The 26,426-nt window shown below is 43.0% G+C and overlaps 1 protein-coding gene and 1 pseudogene across 1 annotated transcript; one reads left to right on the plus strand and one right to left on the minus strand.

Moving 5' to 3' along the window:
* On the minus strand, nt 1-26,426 carry ACADL (acyl-CoA dehydrogenase long chain). Its single transcript, XM_066636727.1, has 11 exons — nt 26,318-26,426; nt 21,920-22,084; nt 18,691-18,828; nt 17,335-17,499; nt 16,020-16,086; nt 12,977-13,141; nt 9,333-9,434; nt 8,659-8,772; nt 6,485-6,612; nt 3,287-3,373; nt 1-741 (listed from the first exon to the last, which is right to left on the minus strand). Exons 1-11 carry the CDS (start codon nt 26,392-26,394, stop codon nt 648-650), a joined length of 1,302 nt encoding a protein of 433 aa, XP_066492824.1. The 5' UTR covers nt 26,395-26,426; the 3' UTR covers nt 1-647.
* LOC136637288 (5S ribosomal RNA) lies at nt 20,216-20,336 on the plus strand (annotated as a pseudogene).

Below are 26,426 nucleotides of genomic sequence, written 5' to 3' on the forward strand. Positions count from 1 at the left end.
TTTTGGCATTTAAACATTTTCATTTATTATTCTATACAAAATAGAATCTATACAAGTCAGAATAAGGCAATTTTGTCTGCATGTAAACTTGGTTAATATTCTTGTGCAATTACTTGGCACCAAAAGATTAACTGCTCATTTTGTCTCATCTCTGATTAATATCTGCAGTTTATGCAACCATAAGAAGACAACTAAACATTTTTAAAGTGTCAGGCTCACATCCCATAATTCCAAAGATTTTTCCATTAAGTAAGCTTCCCTAGCTAATATTTCCTTTCCTTTAGCCAAAAAAGTTCTTCCAAGATGTGTTTTGTTGTTTAGGACTAGATTGAGTTCTCTGAAGCCTAATATTCAAACATTTACAATACATCAAGAATTTGGAGTTTGTTTTTCTTGTTCATCACTTAGCTTCTTGCCTTTTGGAATGCATTTGGAAGCATACCACCAGAGAAAAACATTTAAACTGCTAAACATTACAGATCAACTAAAGAAATATATGCATTCTTGTTATAGGTTTTAGACCATTTAAATATTATTTTCGTTTGAATGACACATGCTGTCCTCCCAAATTTTTTTATTTTTGCACAGTTTAATTCCACGTCAACCAAAACAGGATTCAGAAGCTGTCCTTCAGCGTAGCCATATGCCTACTTGTCACTCACAATATCTCTTGCAATGAGCTCTTTCATTATTTCATTGGTACCACCATAGATTGGCTGAACACGAGAGTCTACAAAAGATCTGGACCAAAAAAAAAAAAAAAAAGAGTAATCAGTATATTATAAAAAATATCAGTACATCTAAATATAAACAGTGAAGAAGCGAGGAATTAACGTTGGGACGACATTACTTGGGCTGTGATCCCAAATATACTTCCTTAGGAAATATGTTCCAGTGTTTAGCACACAAGTGCTAGATTTTTTTTTTTTTAAAGAAATGCTTTCACAACACATCAGAAGCATGTCAAAATATTCTATTCAAGCCAATAAATAATTTAAATGTACCGAGAGCAAGCAGCAACAATATAACTGAAGGACGTGTCTAAAAAGAATATTATCTAAATTGAAATCTCTTGCCCTAGTCCAGGAGTTTCAATACAAACACCATTTTAAGAGACTGCATTATCTGTCACAGAAATCTTTCAGAATCTGCATGCATTAAAATTTAGCTTGTGGCAAGAGCTTTCTTTTTTTTCCCTTTTTAGGCAGATCTGAAAAGCAGTATTTTCATTCAATACGAACTTAAAACTAAGGGCCCAATCCTATCCAATGTGTGCCGGCGCGTAGTGTCGCAGGCATGCCATAAGGCACACTTGTGACACTTACCACCAGGCCAGTGAGTGGAGCTCCAGGCAAGTGCCAAGCAGTAGAGATGAGTGGGGATGAGGGGGGAGGAATTCCAGGGTGGGGGGAAGGCATGACGAAGGAGGGAACGGGAAGGGGAGGGGGAAGGTCTGGCTGCACTCAGCTCCGCCGGATCCAAAACCCCACACTGGGCCTCCCCATCTGACACGGAATTACTTCACTCTGTGCCAGCTAAATAGCCAGCGTAGAGTGGAGCATCCCCATTGCGGGGCCGCTTCCCTTACTCAGGAGAAGGGGACAAATGCCCCCAAGATGGCATCAGGTGTCGCCCACAGCTGCCCAACATCCATAGGATGCAGCGGCAGCCATTTTGGCACAGCTGCAGCCTTGGATGCCAGGCAGCTCAAGATTGGGCTATCAGTACCAGAAACTGAATACCATTTTGAAGTTCAAGAACATCCATAGCAATTCAACATACCACTTTAAAGTATAAAAATCTGTTCCCCATCCCTGGTCTGGTTGCAGAAAAACCAATAAATGTAAACTTTTGTTATTAGCAACTATTCATGATTAGTCTTATAAATATACTGATCTGCTGAAGGGTAATGTTTTAATGAACAGATGCTATGATTGGTGAACTCAAAAACCAGCATATGGCTACATTCTCATCATCATAAAATGTTCCATGAGGCTTGCTCCCAGGGATGCATTCATAAAACAGCAGCCAAAACGTTTCCTTCTCAAAATGAAAAAGAAATGACAAATAGGACTAAGAATTCCAGGTTTGGAGAAGAAGAAACATTAAACAATTTGGGTACTCAGTGAGCATTAAGAGACTACTCTGGTTGCCACTGAGCTTACAAGGACTCAGTTTAGATATAATGCCAAATCAGATTTCAGGAATTAACAAACCAGTATCACTAGGACCATTGATTTGTGTCTAGCAACTTCTGCATCTAGAAGAATGAGCAAATGGAAAAAATCAAGAACAGCTGTAAATGGCATTTTATATGTTTGAAACCGAGTCAAACCATGTGTGCTGTGCAAGTTGTGCCAGGAAAAGTACATGAAAACTTTGCATCTCTGGGCACCTTGTCTTTGGCTAGCCAGTCTCATGCACTACTGCCACATACAGCACCTCACAGAACATCATTACTTTTGAGCATCTCTCTGCATGTGGTATACACTGAATTCTAGGAGTGTGTTAGCTAATAACCTGGCTACGGACAAGGAGGTAGCATGCAGCATTTTCAAATAGCATGCAAAGAAACAGGATAGGACACATGGCCAGAGATCAGGTGTGATAAGCTGCACCCATCTGCAGGACACAATGACATAACACCTCGAGTAAGTAATTGTTTCAAGTGCTTCAGTTTTCAAAAGTTTCTTTCACTCAATAATAGATTTTGAATAGTTTGTCTGATGCAATAAGGAAAATGCACAAAAGTATTGGACAAACTCCTAAATAACTGACAAAGAACAATACTAGAAACAGCTATGAGAGTTCCACCAGTACTAAACTCAGACTTTATCTTCAAGGTACATAAGCTGATAGCCGAGTCTCGTATTTTGAGTGCGTTATACACCACACCTAATCTCCGACATGCTAGTATCTGCAACCATAAGGCTGTGGATCAGTGGAATTTTGGTCTCCTATCAAAACATACAATTCTCTCATTTCACCTTTAAAAATTCACTCAATCAACAGTTTGTCATTAAAGAATACTAACACAACCTAACAAGCTGCTGATTTATAAGCTGACAGGAGAAGCGAAAGACCCCTCCTATTAAAACAGCAATTATATGGATGATCGGTTTTTACTAATAAAACCCAAGCCTATCCATGTCTACTCAGAAGTAAGTCCCATTATAATCAATGGGGCTTACTCCCAGGTAAGTGTAGATAGGATTGCAGCCTTAGGCACACTAAACACAAAAATCATACAACAGTATGATTAAAGATAAAAAGCAGCCACACTTACTTTGCAATTGGATACTCCCACATGTATCCCCATCCTCCATGGAGTTGTAGACACCGAGTAGCCACACTATTTTGGAGATCGGAAGCCCTTAAATGGGAGGAAAAAATTTAGAGCGGACCAGATGTTTTCAAGATGCCCTACTTCATTTTAAGTGACCACATGTTCTCCAATCCATTATGAACAGAACACACTGAAATTCTGAATGTTTTGAGTTACTGACATTTTAATACACAACAGTGTGTTCCGCATAGATTCTGCAGTGTCTGAAACAACTGACCAATCCTAATAAAAAGTTCAGCTTTTAAACACAAGCTAGTACAGCATTTAATATTCAATTATTTAATTTTATGCAATGCTTTTCCTAATTGTCAAGGGGACACTGATACATGATCTCCCAGCACTTACAGTAATTCAAAATGTTTTTAACACCAGTTTAGAACAGAATACATACATGCTCTCTATATACATGTTGTGTAACCAGGGGTTATAGCTGGGCATCCCAATCTTAAAGCTGGCAGTTCCATTGGGTGCAGCAGCACCAAAACAGCTACTGCTGCATCCAGCAGCACTGTCAAGGCTGCCATTGGTCTCCTCAGGAGAAGAGGACTTTTGAGCCCCAGTACCCGCAATGGGGTTTCTCATGCCTGCACTGGCTATTTTGCCAGCACAGACTTGAGAGCCTTCCATCGGGCCTTCCTTATCAGGAATTCAGGATCCCACACCACTCCTGCCCTAGTTCATCCCCCCTGCCCCAGTGCTGGCAGCCCCTCATCTCCAGGTGCTGCAGATGTGCCTTATGGTACATTTGTGGCACCATGCACCAGTGCTGGAACTTAGTGCCAGCACTGTGGGAGTTCAGGATTGGCACTAAGTTTTCTTCCTGCCAGGAAGAAGCCCTAAGGGATATCCAGCACAAAGGGATAGGAGAGAGGGACAATTTCCACTGATCTCCCTTTCCAGCCCCCTGCACCTGTTGAATATATATATACTCTTCAGCGTCCCACAAGTAGAAAATATAGGGAAGGATGCAAGGAGCTGCAAAAGGAAAGCAATTGGCTAAAATTGTCTCTTTCACCGCCTTGAACAAACAAGGTTTCTTCTGTGAGCAGAGAAGCAACTTTTAAGATACAAGGCTATACTCAAATCTAAGACTTAATTCTTTCTCATTTGGCAGTTAAGTTTCATTTGAACATAGTCAAAGCCACACTCAATAAAATAACCATCCACAAAAACACCATGCTCAAAATTATTCTTCAAAACTATCTTGGGAGATATTGTGCAAACTTCATGGGCTGCAATACCAAAAACAAGTGATCACAACAACAGTTAACCATTCTACAAATTCCAGGGAATATGTGCACAGAATTTCAACAGACAAGGATTTCCTTTTCTTAGAAGCTAAATGCAATTATTTCCCTATCAGGTATTTCAACCCAAATTCTTTTCCGTTATGGAAAATATCCCATCTGGACTCTCTCACCCATATTTTTCTCTATAATTTTCACCAGACACTAACTTGTACATTTTCACAAAAAAAGGGTTTTTTTGCCCATTCTAATCTCCCATCTGATTCCTTTCACCCATGTAGTTAATGTAATCTGGCATCAGTACAAAGTATTACCTTAGATGTTTTTACTTGTCCAACTTTGTCTGGTGAAACATAAGTTAATATGTAACAGCAATAATAGCCCAGGGGCTTTTTCTGGCTAATGAAAAATGGAACGGCAAGAGGCAGCCCAGGTCAGGGTTTGTTATAAGATGGTCCTGCACAATGCTTCCATCCTGAAGTCAGATTCAGGAAAATGTCTGGGGTCAAATACCAAGTCCCTGTTTATACAGTAAGCTGTGTGGAATAACTACCGATGTGATAAACCTTCAACCATGTTGTAATAAGATTGCATTATGGTTTCTTAAAAACTTTCAGCTCTATAATTAAACATTTCTATATAATTCAAATTGCACTACAGGAATCCTTTTTCTGTGCCCATTTACAAATTCACATCAATATGACTCCCTTCTTCCACCTCCCAAAAGAATGCAGAACTAGCCTTAGGAAAATCAGCTGGCAAACTCGATTCAGCACCTGGTTTGCCAGCTGGCCATCCTTGTTTTAAACTTAACCATCAAATTCACATACTAACTGTTTCCAAATCTAAGGAACCTACTAATTTTCAAATGTGGGGTTCCAAAGCTTCTTGTAAACAGGAAGTCTTCCAATTTTTTATTGCATTCTAGTAATTCACCAGAACCTTTTCCCTGTTTTCTAATGGCCATTCCAGACTAATTTATAGTGCAATAAATGGAATGTTATTCAACTGGTGCAGACAACTTTCCTCACGGTAGCAGACTCTTTCTGGGATAACGCATTCTCTTGGAAACCAAATTTTGTTATTGGTATCTTGTTACTGTGAAAAGTGGGTTTCCTCACCCAGATACAGTGCCCTGGACTATGTCACAGGGACTGTGCAATTGTCGGGACTGCCAATTAGATAATATCTAATATCACTAGTGACAAGCATCCATTTAAAAAAAAAACCCTCCTGTAGTTTTTAGTGACATTCCTGTGTCATTTTAATTTTTTTTCCTTTCATCATACTAGAACATCCACCTAGAGCAAGTTTTATTTAAAAAAAAAAGTTTGACAAGTCAAAAATCTAATTGCTTTTCCTCCACATTTCCCTAACAATAAGCCCAATCGTATCTAATTTTCCAACACTGGTGCAATTGTACCAATGGGGGGTGCGCTGTATGTTGTGGTAGAAGAGCAGTCACTGAGGCCTCCTCAAGGTACAGAAACATGTGTTCCTTTACCTTAGGGCTGCACTGCAGCTGCACCAGTGCTGGAAAGTTGTTAGGATTGGGCCCAGTGCTTTTATTTTACAACAGTGCTTTTTATTTTACAACAGGGCCAAGTGCTTTTATTTCCTCGCTGGCTACACTCTCCCATTGTTCAAAGCCACCTCAGGAGTGTTCATCCAGTGTGTTTAAACTCACACCACACACACACACTCTCTCTCATTATTTTATTACATTTGTGACCAGGTGAATCAAAATAGAACTGGGAGGATGGATAATAGGCATTTGAGTCTCGCCAGGCAGGCTTTCCTCACACTGGGAACACAGTAAGGTAGGTGTGACAAGTCTGATGTAACCTAGAGAGGGTAAACAGTTGTTTTGATGCTTCGGTTACATACATACCAGTATTTGGCCATTGAGGCAGTGGCAGAGTCCAGGCGTTTCCCTGAGTGAAGATGGAGACAGCTATCCACAAATGTCCGACCTATACAAATCTCTGTTTTCAGTTCTGCTAGCTTGTGCTGTACGGTCTTCCAGTTTAGAAAGAAAACACACATTTGTAAAGGAAAAAAAATACTATTTTTACAAGGAATTTTCTTCATTTTTAAGGAAATAAGGCTCTTTTCATAACCATATGTTATACGTACTGTAGTCCAATTCTATCACCACAAAAGCAATGAAATACATAGCGGCATGCTTTGGGTGCAGCTTAATGCTGAATCCATGAGTACTATGTTTCAGCTTAAACTACATTATTCAATCTGTACAGGCCTTTATGGCTAGAGATTGCTGTTTTACTGCCCTAGAGGGACAAGCTTAATGACAGGCATCACAGGAAAATACTCACTGTTTCAGCTGAAACAGAAAAGTTTCCAGTCTTAAGGGAGTCTACTATTAGACTTTGTACTGTAAGTGATGGAATATTTGAGTACAAACACATACTTGAATTCAAGCCACTTTTCCTTTAAAACATTCCTGCTGTCTAAGGGTATTTTTGCATAGGATATTAGAAGCACACTCTGAGCTTCTCACGTATCTGAATGCAAGAGTTGGTCAATGTAAGATAGTGAATGGAAAACAGGCATTTTTAAATTGATTGTTAAGGCCATTTAAACTACAACGCAGGAAATCTAAAACCAACTTTCAGTGTCATTTTTTAAAATGGCCTAAGGATACAAAATATTATGAAGCATCAACTTCAATACTGATTTGTATGAACTTTGAACTCCTTCCACACCAATGTTACAGGGGTTTGATACTGTTTTATTTTTGGTGATCATGGCCTAAAGCCAAGATTTACAACTGTGCATGTTACTTGTAAGTAAATCCCATTGTATTCAAAGGAGCTTACTCCCCACAAAAGTGCATAGTACAGTATAACAGTTCATAATGCTGCAGATTTAAAACCAATATTCCAAATTACAGTAGTTTTAAATAACCATCTTGAAGGCCAAATCAGATGAGACACTATCTTAGTTACCTGCGTAATTTTGTATGGCTTAATGATGTGTGGACATCCAGCCACATGGTATGTAGGGTGGGCAGGCTCAATCTTGCTCCCTTACTGCAACTACTCTCAGAATTCAAACTAGGAATACCAATTCTCAGCAGCCTCACAAACTATAATTCCCAGGATTCCTTGAGGGAAGCCATAATAAAATGGTAGAAAGCTGCTATATTCATTTGTAGTACATTTTCAAAACAGATAAGAGTATCTTGTCCAGGTTTGTTAAAAAGAGACTGTGCAACCATCGCAGGATGCCCTCCAGCTTTTTCATTGCTTTAAAGATTTCAAGAACCTACCCACCTTATGTTTAACTGTTGCACTACAGCAGGTGTTGGCAACCTATGGTTCACAGGCCAGATCTAGCCTGCCAGCCAAAGTTAACTGGCCTGCGCAGAGCTCAGCTGGGGAGACGAAACCACCTGTCAAGTTTGCCATGCACCAGATTGGGAATGGTGGAGTTGCCTGCTTGGGTTCAGAGTCACTATGCCATGCAGCAAATGGCACTGCCGTTCCCCGTACAGCACATGGCAAACTGTGCAAGAGGCATCATCTCCCAAGCTAAGCTCCACATAGCTGCTTCCGGGTGCATGGCAACCCAGAAGTTTGGTGATTATGTAATTGCCTAACATCAAGCCCCTTTTAACAAAAAGTTTGCCAACCGCTGCTCAGCAGTAGGACAATTACCTTGGTGAAGCAGACTAAAACATGAACAGTATGTCTAGCTGACTTCACCTGTGGCCAGTCAAAGGACCCTGGGAAGCCCATGAGCAGAGAAAAATGGAGACAGCCATCCTCTGCTGTTTGTTCCAGGTATTTGGTAACCAGAAGTATGCTGCTCTTGAACAAGGAAGCTTTATTTAGCAATAAAGAGTTGACCCTTAAAAAAAAAAAAAAAAAAAAAAGCTGATTCTCAGAATGCCAAAATACCAGATGCCACATTTATGCACAGTCTCAGTTGCAGCAAGGCGGAGGGTCATGAAATATAAGGTATGTTTTGTGGGATTCAGACATTTGCTGCCACTTTATTCAATTTTAGAACTATAGAAGACAATATTTCTACGTAATGTACCTGTAACTGTGAAATTGTTTTTCCAAAAGCTTTTCTTTGTTTAACATAGTTTCTTGTTTCTTCAAACATGAATTCACAACTGGAAATTGCAAGGTCAGCAATCAACAGCCTTTCCTTAAGAGATGGGAGAGACAAAAAAAAAAAGAGACTTTGTTACTAAACTAAATTTCTCTCAGTATATTCCTAAGAATACTCAGGGCTGTGTTTCAGACCCTCTACTTCTGCCATGAACCACCACGGAAAAATAGCATGCTAAAGTCACCATGTTGCCTCCAATCCCAAAATACACTTCACTGTTTCAAACTATCCCACAACAGAGTTGGTCCTGAAGACTTCGGTAAGGTTTAACCAAATGAACTCTTGTATGATACCCAGATGTACCTACGGCACTGCTCCAAGGTGTGTTGGCTAAATCTGACACAAAACAAAACCCAAACCAAGTATTGATAACCTGCAATTTTTCGTTAAGGTTCAGGTCTGCAATGCAGTGAAGTAGTTACACCCAACTTCAAGAGCAGGCTTCCCAGCAGTAAGCAGTGTAAATCACCATGCCGACATTCTAAGCAGGAGATCCAATGTCACAGTGCATAATCTGTAGCTGGCGGTTTGGTGCCAGGAACAAATAACGCCTTTGTGCTCTTCCTCTGTGTGCAGCATGGCTTTATCTCTCTTACCTGAGGAAGCTCTGTCATGAGATAATAGAAGCCTTTGTTCTCCTGTCCAAGCAAGGCACTGGCAGGCAGGCGGACATCTTCAAAAAACAGCTCTGCCGTGTCCTAATTTTAAACAAAAACACAGAAATGCAAGTCATGTCTTCCATCACCAGTCAGCACCTCCGCTTCTTGTTCTTTACATTGGCCCGACTTTATTAACCCCAGGATCAATTCCCTCTTCTAGAGGTTTGCACAGAAGAGTTGTGGGCTCCAAAAAATAAACTTATTTGTCAAGAACTTGGAGAAAGCTGCTGATGAAAACTGTTGGCCACATCTAAATTCTGTGGGGCAGATTTATCTCACCATGTGTCTGCTCTGCTCACGTCTACAGCAGCAGGGGATGGATCCAGTTTTAACATCACAAAAAGCAGACAGGTGAGGGGAACTGAACCATCCCCCACATCATAGTCATCACCCCAGGCACTTTTATCCTGGCCTACTTCCACTACTAGAGCCAGACTAGAGGAAAATAAAGTGTGGGTAACTGACCACAAGGAGGCAATGTACTGAAGATTTCCCATCTATTTCCACTAAGGGAAACCTCAGTGTAAGGGTCAATAGGAAAGAGTTTTCCCTGAGACACTATGAAATCATCTCTGTTATAGAGAAACTGCATGACTAGGAAGACAAGTCATTGTAGGCTTATCCAGCTGGCATTCAAAGACCAATTGCTCATAGCTAGTCCACCTGCTGAGAATGGTAAGGGCCAGCGCTAGCCCAATGTACTAAAAGCTCATTTGATCAGCCAAGGGGTGGAGTGGGCATCCAGGTAGTCATAACACATCAAAGAAGAATGTTCAAGTACGTTCTGCCAAGCTTCCTCCAAGTGAGTATCTATGTGTGGCCACCCACCTCCCTGAGAGCACAGTGGTATCTGCAGCTGATGCAAAAAGTATGTACAGTAGCTAAGTACCATACTAGTATTCCATACCTTGCTTGGGAAACATTTCTACTGTCACCTTTCAACTAAAGTCAACCTTTTAGTCATGGACTAAAATGACAACCAATATATTGCTGATCTAAGATATTGTATTGTATTGGCAACCTTCAGTCTCGAAAGACTATGGTATCGCGCTCTGAAAGGTGGTTCTGGCACAGCGTCTAGTGTGGCTGAAAAGGCCAATCCGGGAGTGACAATCCCTTCCACACCGGGAGCAAGTGCAGTCTGTCCCTGGTCTGTCTCCCTGGCTATGGGCCTTCCTTCTTTGCCTCTTAGCCTCAGACTGTTGGCAAAGTGTCTCTTCAAACTGGGAAAGGCCATGCTGCACAGCCTGCCTCCAAGCGGGCCGCTCAGAGGCCAGGGTTTCCCACTTGTTGAGGTCCATCCCTAAGGCCTTCAGATCCCTCTTGCAGATGTCCTTGTATCGCAGCTGTGGTCTACCTGTAGGGCGCTTTCCTTGCACGAGTTCTCCATAGAGGAGATCCTTTGGGATCCGGCCATCATCCATTCTCACGACATGACCAAGCCAACGCAGGCGTCTCTGTTTCAGCAGTGAATACATGCTAGGGATTCCAGCACGTTCCAGGACTGTGTTGTTTGGAACTTTGTCCTGCCAGGTGATGCCGAGGATGCGTCGGAGGCAGCGCATGTGGAAAGCGCTCAGTTTCCTCTCCTGTTGTGAGCGAAGAGTCCATGACTCGCTGCAGTACAGAAGTGTACTCAGGACGCAAGCTCTGTAGACCTGGATCTTGGTATGTTCCGTCAGCTTCTTGTTGGACCAGACTCTCTTTGTGAGTCTGGAAAACGTGGTAGCTGCTTTACCGATGCGCTTGTTTAGCTCGGTATCGAGAGAAAGAGTGTCGGAGATCGTTGAGCCAAGGTACACAAAGTCATGGACAACCTCCAGTTCATGCTCAGAGATTGTAATGCAGGGAGGTGAGTCCACATCCTGAACCATGACCTGTGTTTTCTTCAGGCTGATTGTCAGTCCAAAATCTTGGCAGGCCTTGCTAAAACGATCCATGAGCTGCTGGAGATCTTTGGCAGAGTGGGTAGTGACAGCTGCATTGTCGGCAAAGAGGAAGTCACGCAGACATTTCAGCTGGACTTTGGATTTTGCTCTCAGTCTGGAGAGGTTGAAGAGCTTTCCGTCTGATCTGGTCCGGAGATAGATGCCTTCTGTTGCAGTTCCAAAGGCCTGCTTCAGCAGGACAGCGAAGAAAATCCCAAACAAGGTTGGTGCAAGAACACAGCCCTGCTTCACTCCGCTTCGGATGTCAAAAGGGTCTGATGTGGAGCCATCGAAGACAACAGTGCCCTTCATGTCCTTGTGGAAAGATCTGATGATGCTGAGGAGCCTGGGTGGACATCCAATCTTGGGGAGAATCTTGAAGAGGCCGTCTCTGCTGACCAGGTCGAAAGCCTTTGTGAGATCTATGAAGGCTATAAAGAGTGGCTGTCGTTGTTCCCTGCATTTCTCCTGCAGTTGTCTAAGGGAGAATACCATATCAGTGGTGGACCTGTTGGCTCGGAATCCACACTGCGATTCTGGATAGACGCTCTCTGCAAGTACCTGGAGCCTCTTTAGTACAACTCGGGCAAACAGCTTTCCTACAACGCTAAGGAGAGAGATGCCGTGGTAGTTGTTGCAGTCACCCCTGTCACCTTTGTTCTTGTACAGCGTGATGATGTTTGCATCCCTCATGTCTTGAGGTACTCCACCTTCTCTCCAGCAGAGACAGAGGATTTCATGCAGCTCAGTGACGATGATCTCTTTGCAGCATTTTAGGACTTCAGCAGGGATGCTGTCTTTTCCAGGTGCCTTGCCAAAGGCAAGGGTGTCCAGGGCCACGTGAAGTTCTTCTAGGGTTGGTTCACTGTCAAGCTCTTCCAGCACAGGCAGGCACTCAATGTTGTTCAGTGCTTCTTCGGTGACTACATTTTCTCTGGAATATAGCTCAGAGTAGTGCTGCACCCAGTGTTCCATCTGCTGCACCCGATCCTGGATGACCTCGCCTGTGGCAGACTTCAGAGGGGCAATTTTCCTCTGTGTTGGACCTAGGGCCTGCTTGATACCATCATACATCCCCTTGATGTTGGGCGTGTCAGCTGCTATCTGTATCTCGGAACAGAGCTGGAGCCAGTAGTCGTTAGCACATCTCCTGGCAGTCTGTTGGACTTTGCTGCGAGCAGTTCGGAGGACCTGCAGGTTGCGCTCACTGGGACAGGCCTTGTATGCTGCTTGAGCTCTCCTCTTTTCCTCAATGACTGGTGTCAACTCCTCAGAGTGGGCTTCAAACCAGTCTGCCGCCTTGTTGGTCTTCTTGCCGAATATGGACAAGGCGGTGTTGTAAACGGTATTCTTGAAGCTGCATTTAATCTTTCCAGAGACCATCACATAGAGCAGCTGCAGACATTCCACAATTTGTGTAAGGGTTCCTGTCTGACCACCCTGACATAAATTGACCTTTATGTAAGGTTGATCTCTTTCTGTACATGCACAGCTCCGTGGAAAGGTCTGGGAAAGCAGGGAAGAGCTGTGCAAAAAGATGGGCAGTTGTGTGTTACTGTGATGGCTTATGCAACAGTTTGCATAAGTTTGAAATTATGTAAATCAAGGTTCCTCTGTACTCACTGCACTCACTTCTGAATTCCTGGGGCTCACCTGTGCTTTCAGTCCTATTTTGTCAAGCTTACGCCCTTTGATGAATCCTTTCATTCCATTTTCAACTAGAAAGAGGCTAAGTCCGTGAGCAGGGGAACGGGCCTCGCGATTTGTAACAGTTACAACGATCACTACATCGCTCAGCCAGCCATTAGTAATGAATGTCTGAAATAAAATGAGAAAAGCATTAAAATGTTTTCTTTGTAAAGTGCAAAGGCTGTTACTTCCTTTGTACTGGATACAATGGTGCAGTCAAGACATCCCCAGGTAGACGCAGCCTTTTTGGCTGTGTCAGCCTTTTGCAACTAACAATCACTATGGCAGTGATTTTCAACCTTTTTCATCTCATGGCACACTGGCAAAAAGCTAAAATGGTCAAGGCACACCATCAGTTTTTTGACAATTGACAAGGCACACCCATTGACAGCAGGGGCTCACATCCCCCAGTGGCCCTACGAACAAATGATCCTCCCCTAAACTTTCATGGCACACCTGCAGACCATCCGTGGCAATGGTTGCACTATGGGGACACCTCCCCAAGCAATGCTTCTGCACACCTGTTGTTCCTCATTTTCTAGCATTTTCACTTCCCAGTGCAATTTTGTTGTTGAAATTTTTTTTGTCATCAGCTTCAATTACAAGCATACCAAGAATAGTTAATTTATCTTGTTGCTTTTGCGCCAGTTCTCCACAAGACCACTTTGAATTTTTATTCCCAGAAATACACAATCTAGAAGGAACCCAAAGAATCTACCAGGATTCCTGTCTTAGGTCAAAAGATGGGATTTGATTATCCCATTGTCAACTAAGGGCCCAATCCTATCCAACTTTCCAGCACCGGTTCAACTGCAATGCAGCCTCGAGGTAAGGGAACAAATATCCCCAGACCTTGAGGAGGCCTCTGTGATTGCCTCCCCACCACAGGAAGCAGTGCATACCCCATTGACACAGCAGCACCAGCACTAGAAAACTGGATAGGATTCGGCCCTAACAGTACAATCCTTGGCACATCTACTCAGACATGAGTTCCATTGGGCTCAATGGGGCTAACTCCCAGGAAAGTATGCGCAGAATTACAGCCTAAGTTACATTAAGGGCACAATCCTAAAGTTGACTTGGGCCGGCCCAAGTCCCTTGGGCCATCCCAGGAGGGTCAAAAACGTGCCGTAAAGCAAATTTGCGCCTCCTTGGGAGGAAGCTGCATTGGCGCATCTAGATGCGCCAATGCAAGGAGGCTGACAAGCCTCCGCGGTGGCTTCCCCGCAGCCGCTTGTGCCGGTGCACCTGCGCCGACACAAGCGGCAAATGTAGGCATGGGGGACAGGGAGGAGGGAGAGAGGTGTTCCTGGGCAGGGGGAGGGCAGGCGATGGGCAGCCCCGGGGGGGCGGGCGCGCCAGGAGCCAGAGGGAGGGCTGCGACCCGGCAGTTATGCTGGATCCCAACTCCCGTCTTCAAGCCGCTCTGCTCTCCTCAGACCTGCGCCACCTCCTGAGGTGGCACAGGTCCAAGGAGACCCATTGGGGTCAGCAGCCCTTACCCAAGGCTAAGGGGAAGAGTTTCTCCTTGCCTCTGGCTGAGCCACTGCTGCCAACAAACCTGCATTGGATGCAGCGCAAGCCTCCTGGCTTGCCTGCTCCAGTGCAGGTTTGGATTGCTCTCTAAGAGTGGTAAGTCAGATGTCCATCAGAAGAAGCTCACAGCACTGTGAACTTTATGTAATGTACATGTGGTTGTTGCTTATCACCCAATTAAACACTGGTATGTGCTACAATTACTGGTGCCTGTCACAGAAAGTGAGTATCACTTTCACAGAAAGTGATTACAAATAAGTTTGCAATCCTCTAAACCCCATGCAAGTCAGAGCGCCTTACTTTTGAGGAAATATGCTTAGGATATAATCAAAAGCCCACCATACCAAACAAGTCAACAGACTAGTTTGCTGACTTAAGGAAAAATCCAATGGAGGGTAATCCATTTATTTTCACAACAGTCCTGTGAGGCGGGCATAGGCTAGGCCAGTGGTTCCCAAACTGTGGGTTGGGCCGCAACCTGATTTTGGGTGGGTCCTGTAGCAGCTGAGCAGAGCCTCCAATGAAAAGATCAGATAACTCATTGCCTCATTGCCCTGAGGCTATTCAGAAATCAGACAGCTGTTAATTGCCCTGCAAAGAGCTCAGCTCCTGCAGTTTGCAAGGAACCAAGCTCCTGCAGCTTGCAGGCATGCATAAATTTAGGAAGATAAATGTTTGAGAATCTTTTTTCCTGGTTATTATGACTTGAAATAAATAAAAATATTATTTCTTTCTACAGTAGATCTCCTTTAAAAAAAAAAAAAGTCTTGTAAACATAGGTGGGCCCCAGTAGAGTGTCATTTGAAAAAAAGGGTCTCGGTGCTAAAATGTTTGGGAACCACTGGGCTAGGTTGTTAGTATTTTCCACCTTTCTCTTTGCTAGAGTTAAGTATCAAAGAGGAGGAGAAACAATCCAACTATCACAGAAAAAAACAAGGACTAGAAAGCAAAGGGAAGCTGGCTCCATGTGGTTGGCATTCCATGTGACATTTTCCCTGAATCCTAAACAATGCGCTCAACAGGAATGGAAACCTCTCCTTTTGCATGATTCAGTCAAGTTTGTTTGCCTCCCTAGTTCCTCCAAGCAATTTCATTCCAGGGTAGCCATTCCACTGCCAACTCTTTTGAACTGTGAAATACCTGAGCCTTGGTTACTCCGCACAGACCAACTATGTTAGAACACGAAAAGGCCAAATTCCTTGGATGGTCTTTATATCTTTCCCAAACAAAAGGCATGCAGAAAGACACCAGCTAAGTTGATCGAGTTCTATGTTTCCAACAGCAACAGCCAGATAACTCTGGAAGCATGAATTCTCCTGCAAAATGTGAAGGCAGGCAGTTTGGCACTGCACGATTGCAAGAACTGCATAAGCTGCATACAGCTGCCAACTTACAGATCACAATCTCAAAAGATCACAGGATGAATTCAGTACTAGATCAGGATGAATTCAAAGCTCCTTCACTTACATACCTTACTGCCATTTAGAATCCAATCACTTCCATCTTTCTTTGCATATGTTCGCACACCCTGCAAGTCACTACAAGGAAACATATTAGAAAGGACGAATGGTATTTATTTTGAAATAATGCCTGAATAAAAGAAAGTGACACCAGAGAATGGAGAATCCATTCAATGAAAAACCTACATCCTATAATTGTCATTATGACATGACTCAAACCCAGAATCCAGAAGAGATTCATGCACGCAGATCTAAGCAGACTTGGGGCCCAAACCTAACAGGCCTGCGCGAGCGCTGGGCAGTGCTGGAGTGGTAAATCAGCACATGGGGGAGGGCCTGTCACCATATCCTAACCCCCCTCCCAGCTCAGGAGACCTGACTCGGGTCTCCTCGGATCTGTGCCCACTCTGCCTGCTCTATCTGTGCTGCTGTAGCCCTGGGAAGCCCAGGATTGGGCTGCTGATTCTCAGTGCTTGGGGTTACCAAGGGTAAAAAGGGAGGCAACCCAATCCTGTGCTTCCCAGTGCCCAGGGCTACAGCAATGCAGAAATGGTGACTGCTGCATCCCATTGGGTTGGGAAGCAGCACCAGGTCTACTCAGGGTAAGGAAGCTTATGCTCCCTTACGCTGTGTAATCCCTAGGCAGCCCCAATGGATCTCCTTGGATCTGTACCTGCAGATACATGAAGACCCATGTCAGGTCTCCTGGACCAGGAAGAGGTTTAGGATATGGTGGCAGGGCCAGTGTTGGCCCAGTGTTAGGTGTCGAAGGCGTGCCTTATAGCACGTTTGCAATACTGTGTGGTGGTGCTGGGCTGGTGCAGGCCCGTTTGGATCAGGCCCTTAGATTCCACTCCAATGGTGCCCCTATACACACCCCTTTACTTTCTCACCTGTAAAATTTACCCCTACGAGGAAAGGAAAAGAGTTGCATTTGGGACTCCAGTGTTACAATGAGGGCAAATTCTGCTCTCCACCTCTCTCACAGAATGAACGAGCCTTCAATGGTAGGGAGTGAACGTGGAGCTACACCCTCCTGCCCAAGAATCCTTTAAATATACAAGGCGCCCTTCCTACAAACATTCATACTCACTACCTGTCATTTTATTACTTAAACTATCCCCAAAGACCAAAAGCAGCTGTCTAACCACACAAGAAAAGTTAAGGGAACAAAAATGTCAGAGTAGCTATCCTCAAGCTGGATATCTTGTTAATTGGGGGCTACCTATGCACACACCCACACTTTTCAATGTAATTTAATTCCAAAACATTATGCATAAGATTGTAGAAGGTTATGCTTATTAATTAATTAATTTTTTTGCTCACCTTCCAGCCCCAGGCTCTGTCATAGCTATTGCACCAATGCATCTGCCTGCTGTCATTTCGGGAATAAACTTTTTAATTTGCTCTTTTGAACCATAATTAGCAATATAAGGCATGACAATATCAGAGTGAAGGCTGAATCCTGGACCGGTACAGTTTACATACATTCTGGAAAAGAAAAAGAAAAAATACACATTCATTGTTTAAAACACAAAGAGAAACAGAATTATCCAATTGCTCTTTTAATGTGAAAATGCTTTAGAGATTCTCCAAAGGAGGCAGTGGATGGAGTTACATATTCAGAAGTGCTCCTTAAAGAGAAGTTAAATCATGCAACAGTTCCACCTGCTGGCAGTTAAACAAAATGAAAACAAGGTCACAATCCAGCCTCTCAGCTCATGGAAGGCACAGTGCATTGGCAAAGATGTAGAAGGTAATCAGAAGCAAGCATCAACATGTCTTTGCCAAAGGTGGGGATTGAGGGGACAAGCCAGCATCTCAGACTGCAGAGATGGATTAACTCAATTAAACACTCCTCCATAGAAAAAAATAAAAATAACATCTCTCCACACAGAAAATGTCTACTTGTAGAAAGTTAGCATGTCAGAGAGAATGCTAACCTAGAATCCTTCTCATTGACATGCTAGTTGCTATGTGAAGGGTTGTTTTTTTTTTTGTATGAAGGAGTCAATCATATGAACTCTTCCTGCAATCTAAAGTGGTACAGCCACTCACAGTTAGCAGTTACCAAGCTTACTGTGGTCATGGCGCCCTTCTTTCATGGCAACCTCTTCTTCCTGGCTCTCTTTGGCATCTACCATCTTGGATCACATAAGTTCTCACGCAACCCAAGATGACGGCACCCAGGTGAGCCAGAAAGATGGCCCCTGTAAGTTTGTCAAATTTACAGTTTGGGAACCACTGGCCTAACCCATACCTATTACATTAGTGCCTATGGAAAAAGTAGTTTCAGTAAATGTATTTTCAATACGTGCCAATTTCTGAGAATGTATTGTTGGCATCCTTCAGTTTCGGAAGACTATGGTGTCACGCTCTGAATGGTGGTTCTGGAACAGTGTCCTCTCCAGTGCATGAAGCCTGGGTAAAGTAGGTATGGAGGATAGGCTGTTACCCATGAGAATGTAACTCCCATGTAAATTAAGACCTGCCTGTACTCCAAAATATTGCCATCCAAAATTTTGCCATCCAAAATATTGTACTCCAAAATATTGCCAAATGAAAAGGGAAAAAAAAAAAACCAAGAATGCAGCAATGTTTTCAAGAAGAACTTGCAACGGGAAATCAAGAACAGGGAAGCAGACAATGAAAGAATGCCTTCACAGAGTATCTGATACTTACTGCTCTTCCCAAACAACTGCTGAAGAGAAGAGATCCCCTCCAATGCCACCATGTTCTTCTGATATATTGACACCCAGCAAACCCTGCTGTCCAGCTTTTTCCCAGAGTTCTCTGCTTACCTCTCCAGCTTTCTCCCACCTGCAAATATAGGAAGATGGACAGCTGATTCTTATGGCAAAGCCACTTCGTATGAGTTTAATGACATGCCCCAATGGCCTCCAGTTTCCATAGATGAAGTTATTTCATTAATCAATCAACTCAAAAGAGGCAAAGCCCCTGGCATTGATAACATCCCTCCTGAATGGATTAAAAACTATGTGGATTGGTGGGCTCCATTTTTAGCCTTTTTATTTACCATAATTGACTCCACAGGATGCATTCCTGATGGCTGGAGGCAGGCTGTCATAGTCCCGATTTTCAAGAAGGGTAAGAGGGAGGACCCTGCCAGCTACCGCCCAATAAGCTTCCTGAGTATTATCAGCAAGTTTTATGCTGGCCATCCTCTAGAGAAGCTTAGATACTGGGCTGATCAAGAAAACCTAATTGCAGAGGAACAGGCTGGTTTCAGGGAGGGCAGGGCCACAAATGGACACACTATAATCATGCAGCATCTGATGGAGAAATACTCTGGTTCCCTTTACACAGCATTCATTGATTTAAAATCTGCTTTTGACTCTATTTCTAGAGTCAAACTGTGGGAGAAGCTGGAGGGTTTGGCCATTGATCACAGATTATTATTTCTAATCCGTGCTTTATATTCCAACACATCACTTAAGGTAAGATGTTCCAGGTATGGACATCTCTCGAATGCTATTCCAATTTATAAGGGTGTAAAGCAGGGTTGTGTTCTTGCCCCCCTTTTATTTAACATCTATATAAATGGTTTGGTGGATCACCTGAGCTCTCCCGACTTCCATCCTTCAGCTTTAGCTAACCGTAAGATATCCGTTCTACTGTGTGCGGATGATACAGTTATCCTTTCAAGGACCGCAGTGGAACTTAGAAGGGCCCTTAATAGTTTTAGTCTTTTCTGTGAAGAAAACCAACTGGTCATTAATTACCAGAAAACCAAGATTATATCCTTTGGCAAGAGACCTAAGTACAGGTCCTTATGGCCCTGAAGTATTAATGGCCATAAGATAGAGCAGGTGCGTTCCTATAAATATCTAGGTATAATGCTGCACTTCACTGGAACTAGAACTGCTCATCACGAATCTGTGGCTGCAGCTGGCCAGAAGTCTGCAAGTGCAATAACCAAGTTCTTTCATGTTGAAGGTGGCCATTATATTCCGGCAGCAATTAGATTATATCTTGCAAAGGTCTTGCCCCAGCTTTTGTATGGAACAATTCTTGGTCCCTCCTCTTCTACCTTTGTCTCACTTGAAGGTGTCAATCCAAATTTTTAAGATCTATATTTCAAGTATCCAGTAATGTGTCTAATGCAAGCTTACGTCTTGATTCCGGCCTGCTAAAGGTTGAGGCCAGGATTGCCTTAGCATCCATTTACTTGTGGCTCAATCTAAATTTTAACACCCAACTGTTACCCTGCACATGCCTGATCTTGTCTGATCTCGGAAGCTAAGCAGGGTTAGGCCTGGTTAGTACTTGGATGGGAGACCGCTTGGGAATACCAGGTGCTGTAGGCTTATACCATAGTTTTTCGAGACTGAAGGTTGCCAACCATTTTTTTTAGGCCTAACATCTGTGGTTCAGGGGAGGTTGAGACACTTGAACATGTCATGTTCTGCTGTCCATTTTATCAGGGGATGTGAGATAAGTTTATTATTCCCCTGAGCAGAAAATTCTTGGGCTTGTCACAAACAGAAATGGCCAAGAAACTTCTTTCAGGTGCTAACTCTCAGCTTTTAAGACCAACTGCAAGTTTTTTGGCTGCTGCTTACAAAACCCGTATGGGCATTATTAATAATTAGAGGAAATTTTAATTGCTACTCCCTCTTATTTGATGGCTATTTTATTGTATTTTAATGTTGCATTTTAATGCTGAATGTATTTTAATGTTGAAATCTTAAATTCCGCCTGTTGTAGGGTGGTAATGTGTGTTTGCTTTGCTGGTCTTCGACCATAATAATAAATACCTACCTACCTACCTACCTATAGGAAGATGGACAGAAGTCAGTGGAACCTTTTTCACAGAACTGGTGTTGCAAAATCAACAATTTACTCAAAATTAAAAGCTTAATTGTTTGAAAATAGAGACTTTTAGCAATAAAAGAATATACAGCCTTAGAAGGCAAAAGATAATTTTAAGGAGCTGAACTGAATCCTGAACCCCAAAAACTGGTTCAGGGAACCAGAATGGAATCTAATCTTTGTTGCCTTGAACCTGAATGAGAACCAAATACCTAAACACAAGTGGTAACTGGTTCAATAATCAAATACTTGGAAAAGTCCTTTGTGGGTTGGTGATATTTTGGGAAAAAAACTATATTCCGCAGTGTGCCATCTAAAACGAGAGAGAGAAGGAGAAGCAAGAGAGATTGGTCAGCAGGACTAGAAAGGATAGTGACCATTCTTGCTAATGTTTACTCAAAGTAAGTACTACTGTGTTCAAAGGCTTCACTGCTGTTAGTCTGGTTCTTGTTGTGTCATGTATAGCCCAGCCCTAGACAAGTCTGTTCAAAAGCAAGGCCCATTGAGTACAAGGGGCCTTGCACCCAAGTAAGTGTGTATAGTAGTCTTAACGTGAGCTGGTTTCCTAAGCGAAAGTATGAACCAGAGCCCCACTGATGAGTTTTTGCAAAAGGCATTATTTGATTATGCTATTTTGTGTAGTTTGATTTACATTGATTATTTTGATGGTTTTATGTTTACTGCTTTGTCCATTTCACTTTTGTTTGGTGTCTTTAAATGCTGCAAAATCACATGTCCTTCCTAGCTCTCCAACAAAAATCAATGAACCATTTGATGCATTTTATTTCCATTTGAGGACTATGGTCTTTTCTACTGGTTCAGCTTACCCACTGGGTTGTAAAACAACTCATATTTCAATGGCCAGATTATGGAACAAAGAATAGCAGCTACTGTTAGGCTTCTAACAAATACTCTTTAACATACCACTAGAATTCCCACAGGTTGACTATGTATGTTTTAAATCAAACATAATTTAAAAATTAAGCTAATTTGCAACATATGATTGAATAGAAGGGGGAAAAAATAAGATGCCACCAACAGTCCATAGCCAACACAATATTTACTGTGTTTAACATACTCTGCATGATACGGGACCACCGCCTCCTGGAAGAATTTTCTCACACTTTCCCGGAAGATGTCATGCTCTGAAGAGAAGATCCTCCGAGATCCTATGTCCATTAAAGTTTTTGCCGAGGAGGTTTCAAGGCGTGCTGCTGAGTCATGATTTTCAGTCTGAAGGCATCTTAATAAAATTACAGACAGTACTTGTAGGAAAGAATGCATTTATGTTGTTGTTGTTTTTTAAAAAAAATGCCTGTAACAGTCAATGTATTCCTGGTAGAAAGATTAGCAAAACCAGATGTAATAGAAACCAATGGCTGCATAACGTTTAGTAGAACTTATCTCACTTCCTGCCATTATTACTCTGAAAATTTCCCTAGCCAGTAGCAACCAATGCTGTGAAATGAGGATAGACAGAGACAACTCTCAGTGCAACAATGTCCAGACTATGAACTGAACTCTACTAAATGTTACAGGATGAGCTCAACATATCATTGCCAACTGATATATCACTGCCAACTGACAGCAGCCACATGGTTTCTGTAACATTGAGTTCCACCCTGAAGCTCCACCTAGATACTTTAGTGATATCATCTAAATCCCAATGCCAGCTGATAAGAATGTAAAACCAGAAAAGCAAGTCATTACGATCTGGAGTTAAGGCTCAGCTGCAACTGAAGTTGTTCTGGCTTGTTTTAAGTTTAAACCAGCCATTTTCAGTCACTGTGCCATTGCACACTGGTGTGCCGCAGATGATCTGCAAGTGTGCTGCGGGACTTTGGGGGAGGATCATTTGTAAGTACGGCTACTGGGGGATGCGAGCCCCTGCTGTCAGTGCAGTGTGCCTTGTCAGTTGTAAAAAAACAGGTGGTCTGCCTTGACTATTTTAGTGCCTTGTCACTGTGCCGTGAGATGAAAAAGGTTGAAAATCACTGGCTTAAACTAATAAAGGTCTGTTAGTTTGATGCACCCCCAGAACCAATTCAGACCATGTGGTCTGACCACATGGGAAAAGGTGAATGTGATCCACACAACTGTTGCCTTTCTTCACATTGTGTGGAGTTAATTAATTACAACTGTCAGTCATAATTCTTTCCCCTCTATAAAGCATGCATGAAATAAATTTGCGATTTATTCTAGTATGTGTTCAATTTTTACAAGTCACAGTTACCGGCAATTGCTTACTTAACCTTTAAAGCACCAAGCCTTTCAAAAGCCTGCTGCTTCCCAACTCTAGATAAAACCCAAATTTGTAATAGTTCTCCCCCCCCCCCCAAAAAAAAATCTGGCATTCTAATACAGTAATTGTTCAATCACTTTTTTTGTTATTATTTATCTTGCCTTACCCACCGTAATGGGGTACTGAAGGTGGTTTACAATTAGCATAAAAATACAAAGCCACCACAATAATTAAATACAATGCAATAAAAAATAAAATAGAGCATACAAGACAATATTGATAAAAAACAGCAGCATGAAAACCGATGACCAATTTAAAAGAGGAGCAGTCAGAATAGAAAGCATAAGCTGCTAGTATCGAGAAAAGACAGCTTAAATATCAAAACAAAAAAAGAACTGACAAAACTATGACAGAAAGGGCAATGAAAAAGAAACACTTTTAGCCCCTACCAGAAGATAACAGGAAGATCTTAACTCAAAAGGGAGGGAATTTCCTAATTGTGGCCTGCCACAGATATGGCCCTATCCCTTGAAGCCTTGGTCGTGGGCAGACCACATAGGTGGGTTCCTTAGATTGCCTTAGGGGTCGGGCCACTTCATACAGGAGATGGTTCCTCATATACCATACTATGGTGAGATGGCCCACCTCACCCCAGCAGTGTCTTTTCTAGTGGCTGTCTGCTGGTGTTGCATCTTTTTAGATTGTGAGCCCTTTTGGGACAGGGAGCCATTAGATATTTGATTTTCTCTGTAAACCGCTTTGTGAACTTTTTGTTGAAAAGCGGTATATAAATACTGTTGTTGTTGTTGGTCCAAAACCATGAAGGGCTTTAAAAGGTCAAAACCAGCATTCTGAGTTGTGTCCAGAAACAAGCCAACCAACTCAGGTTTGACTGCAGCTAGCATACCAGCCATATGAAGGCAAAGGCCCTCCGGCCATCACCGTCACCTGGCAATCCAGAAGCAGCAGTGAATCCAGAAGAACCCCCTGGGTTGGGGTCAGATTGTATATTACCACTTTCATTCTGAGCCAGTTTTTTTTTTTCCTTTATAATTATCATTCTATTCCAGTTTGGACAAAAAACAAACAGTTTAACTCTGGGTGACTATTGGACAAAAATGTTTAGTACTGTATTGCACATACAGGACTGTGATTTTACAGCACTTTTGAAATGTATCTGAAAAGCCTGCAAAGCAGAAACAGATATCCACCCAAATTATTGTTAGCAGGACTAGATTACCCACAACTGGGTAATCTATGCAGCGCTGGGATCAGCAAAATAGTACCACGTGAACATAACTGGTTGTACATTAAAGTGTCCCTCTCTGTTGTAAAATAAAGCTTTAAAACTGGAATAGAAACCTCCTTCATCCAGATGATCTGGCCCTTTAAAACTCTATTGACATATTATTAGCATAGTGAATAACAGGGGCAATTTTTCCATGTAAGGCAGTCACCTCCTGACCTACCCTGCAACAAAGAGCAAAGGCTTGGTCAATAACTAACCATTAGTAACTAAGCATTATCTTCCATGCTCCTCAGGCAGATAGGAAATTGGATCAAAGTTCACAGCTGATTTTTCCAGTCACAGCAGGACAACTTAACCCATCCAACCACATTACATGCACTTGCCCACCCTGCCCCACAGCAATTTCTTCCCATTCTAATCCTGGGACAGTTACTTCTGTTCAGCCTTACATCTACTGCGCGCGCACACACACGCACACACACACACACCCATGATGAGACTGACACTTTTTTCTTGGCAGGACCCCTTGCTTTCAACAGCACACAAACAGCAAAGATTTCACCACCATCCCTGAGTCTTCATTCCCTGCACTTCTGTCCTGAAGCTGTTACAAACAGGACAGGTTTCCAGCATTTGCAATAAGAGATTCATGGGGGTGGTTTTTTTTCTTTTTCTTTTTCTTTTTGTTAAAAACACATCACAAAACAATGCCTTTTTGGTATTAAAAATATCTGAATAAAAATACAAAAACACAATGCCTTTTTGGTGTTTAAGATATTTTCCAGTTAAAAATAATACTGTGGTTGCATCTGCTGACACTATATCACCTACCTAGTACATTTTTAAAGTGATTATGATTTATAATTAAAATGCAATAAAATGAGCCCTTGGAATAAAAACACTAACACTACAATTTGCTATTTTAATCAATAAATTTGGGGGGGGGGAGAATCATCAAAAAACAACACACATACAGGAGCAGAGGTGTTGAACATAAGGCCCGTGGGCCGGATGCAGCCCCTACAAGTAATTTATCTGGCCCCCGTTATAATTGGGCTCATTCAGTTTGATAATCAGGCTGTCTCATATCCTGAAAATATGAACAAGATTTGCACATTTTTCTGTCATTTGCAACTAACTGATTTCTGTGTGAGAACAAAGTGCTTATTTCTGGCCATCATCTGCTAAATGTCACTTTCTGCTTAATGATGTCACTTCCAGCCCTCAACAGGCACCATGAATGCTAACTTCGGCCCTCTGTATGAAATGAGTTTGACGCCCCTGCCCTAGAGATTGGGAATGACCATTGCCCTTTCTACTGTCAGTGGTCAGAGAGAAGTCACTACTCCAGGGACCTAAGGTGGCTGGGGAGGCAGGTGAGGCAGAGCCTCCCCACTGGAGTACTTCAAAAAGCACCACTGCTGTATGAGGCGCCCAAGCACCCACAACCCACGCACAGAGCGAGGAGAGAAGGAGTGCAGAGCATGCGGGTTGTGGGTGCTTGGACCCCTCATACAGCAGTGGTGCTTTCTGAAGGACTCCAGTGGGGAGGCTCTGCCTCACCTGCCACCCCAACCACCGCACATCCCTGTGTGACTACTCTGATCAACTGTTCTGTCTCCAAGCACAGGCACAGATGCCACCCCCCCCCCCCCAACAACTTATGTTAGGGAACTCTTTGCCCGCTTCACCACCATGGGGCAGCTCAGAGCCAGGCAGAGAGAAAGGCCTTGCATGCCCACGTTTCTGGAGCACCTGCAACTCCCCCAAAGTGTCTGCCAAGTTCCCTGCCAGGGGAAGGTCCTGCTGTGGCCATAGCGGACTGCTTTGCAAAAGTCCCCTCCACTTCCCACTGCTGGAAGGCGCCCTCCCCTTGCAGCTTGTTCCAAGGCTGCAAGAGGCACAGTGGGCAATGCTCAGCCCACATTAGGATCAGGCCTTTCGCAGCCCCGGGGAGGGCGCGTGCTTGCACCTCCAGCACTCACCTGGTCAGCGCCCTTCCCTTTGCAAGCGAGGAGAGCAGCCTCGGGACTTTGCTTCCCAGAACTCTCACAGCAGCCATGACCGCACACTTCCTTCACTCTTCCTCTACAA

The sequence above is a fragment of the Tiliqua scincoides genome, chromosome 1, assembly GCF_035046505.1.
Source record: "Tiliqua scincoides isolate rTilSci1 chromosome 1, rTilSci1.hap2, whole genome shotgun sequence".
NCBI lineage: Eukaryota > Metazoa > Chordata > Lepidosauria > Squamata > Scincidae > Tiliqua > Tiliqua scincoides.

Bases quoted from the DNA above. Each gene is read 5' to 3' on its own strand.
- ACADL (XM_066636727.1), bottom strand. From the start codon at position 26,394: ATGGCTGCTGTGAGAGTTCTGGGAAGCAAAGTCCCGAGGCTGCTCTCC. The intron at 13,142-16,019 runs GTATGTAAGTGA...ATTTTATTTCAG, and splicing joins GGATTCTAAATGGCAGTAAG to ACATTCATTACTAATGGCTG. The intron at 9,435-12,976 runs GTGAGCCCCAGG...GTTTAAAATTAG, and splicing joins AAATAGGACTGAAAGCACAG to GACACGGCAGAGCTGTTTTT.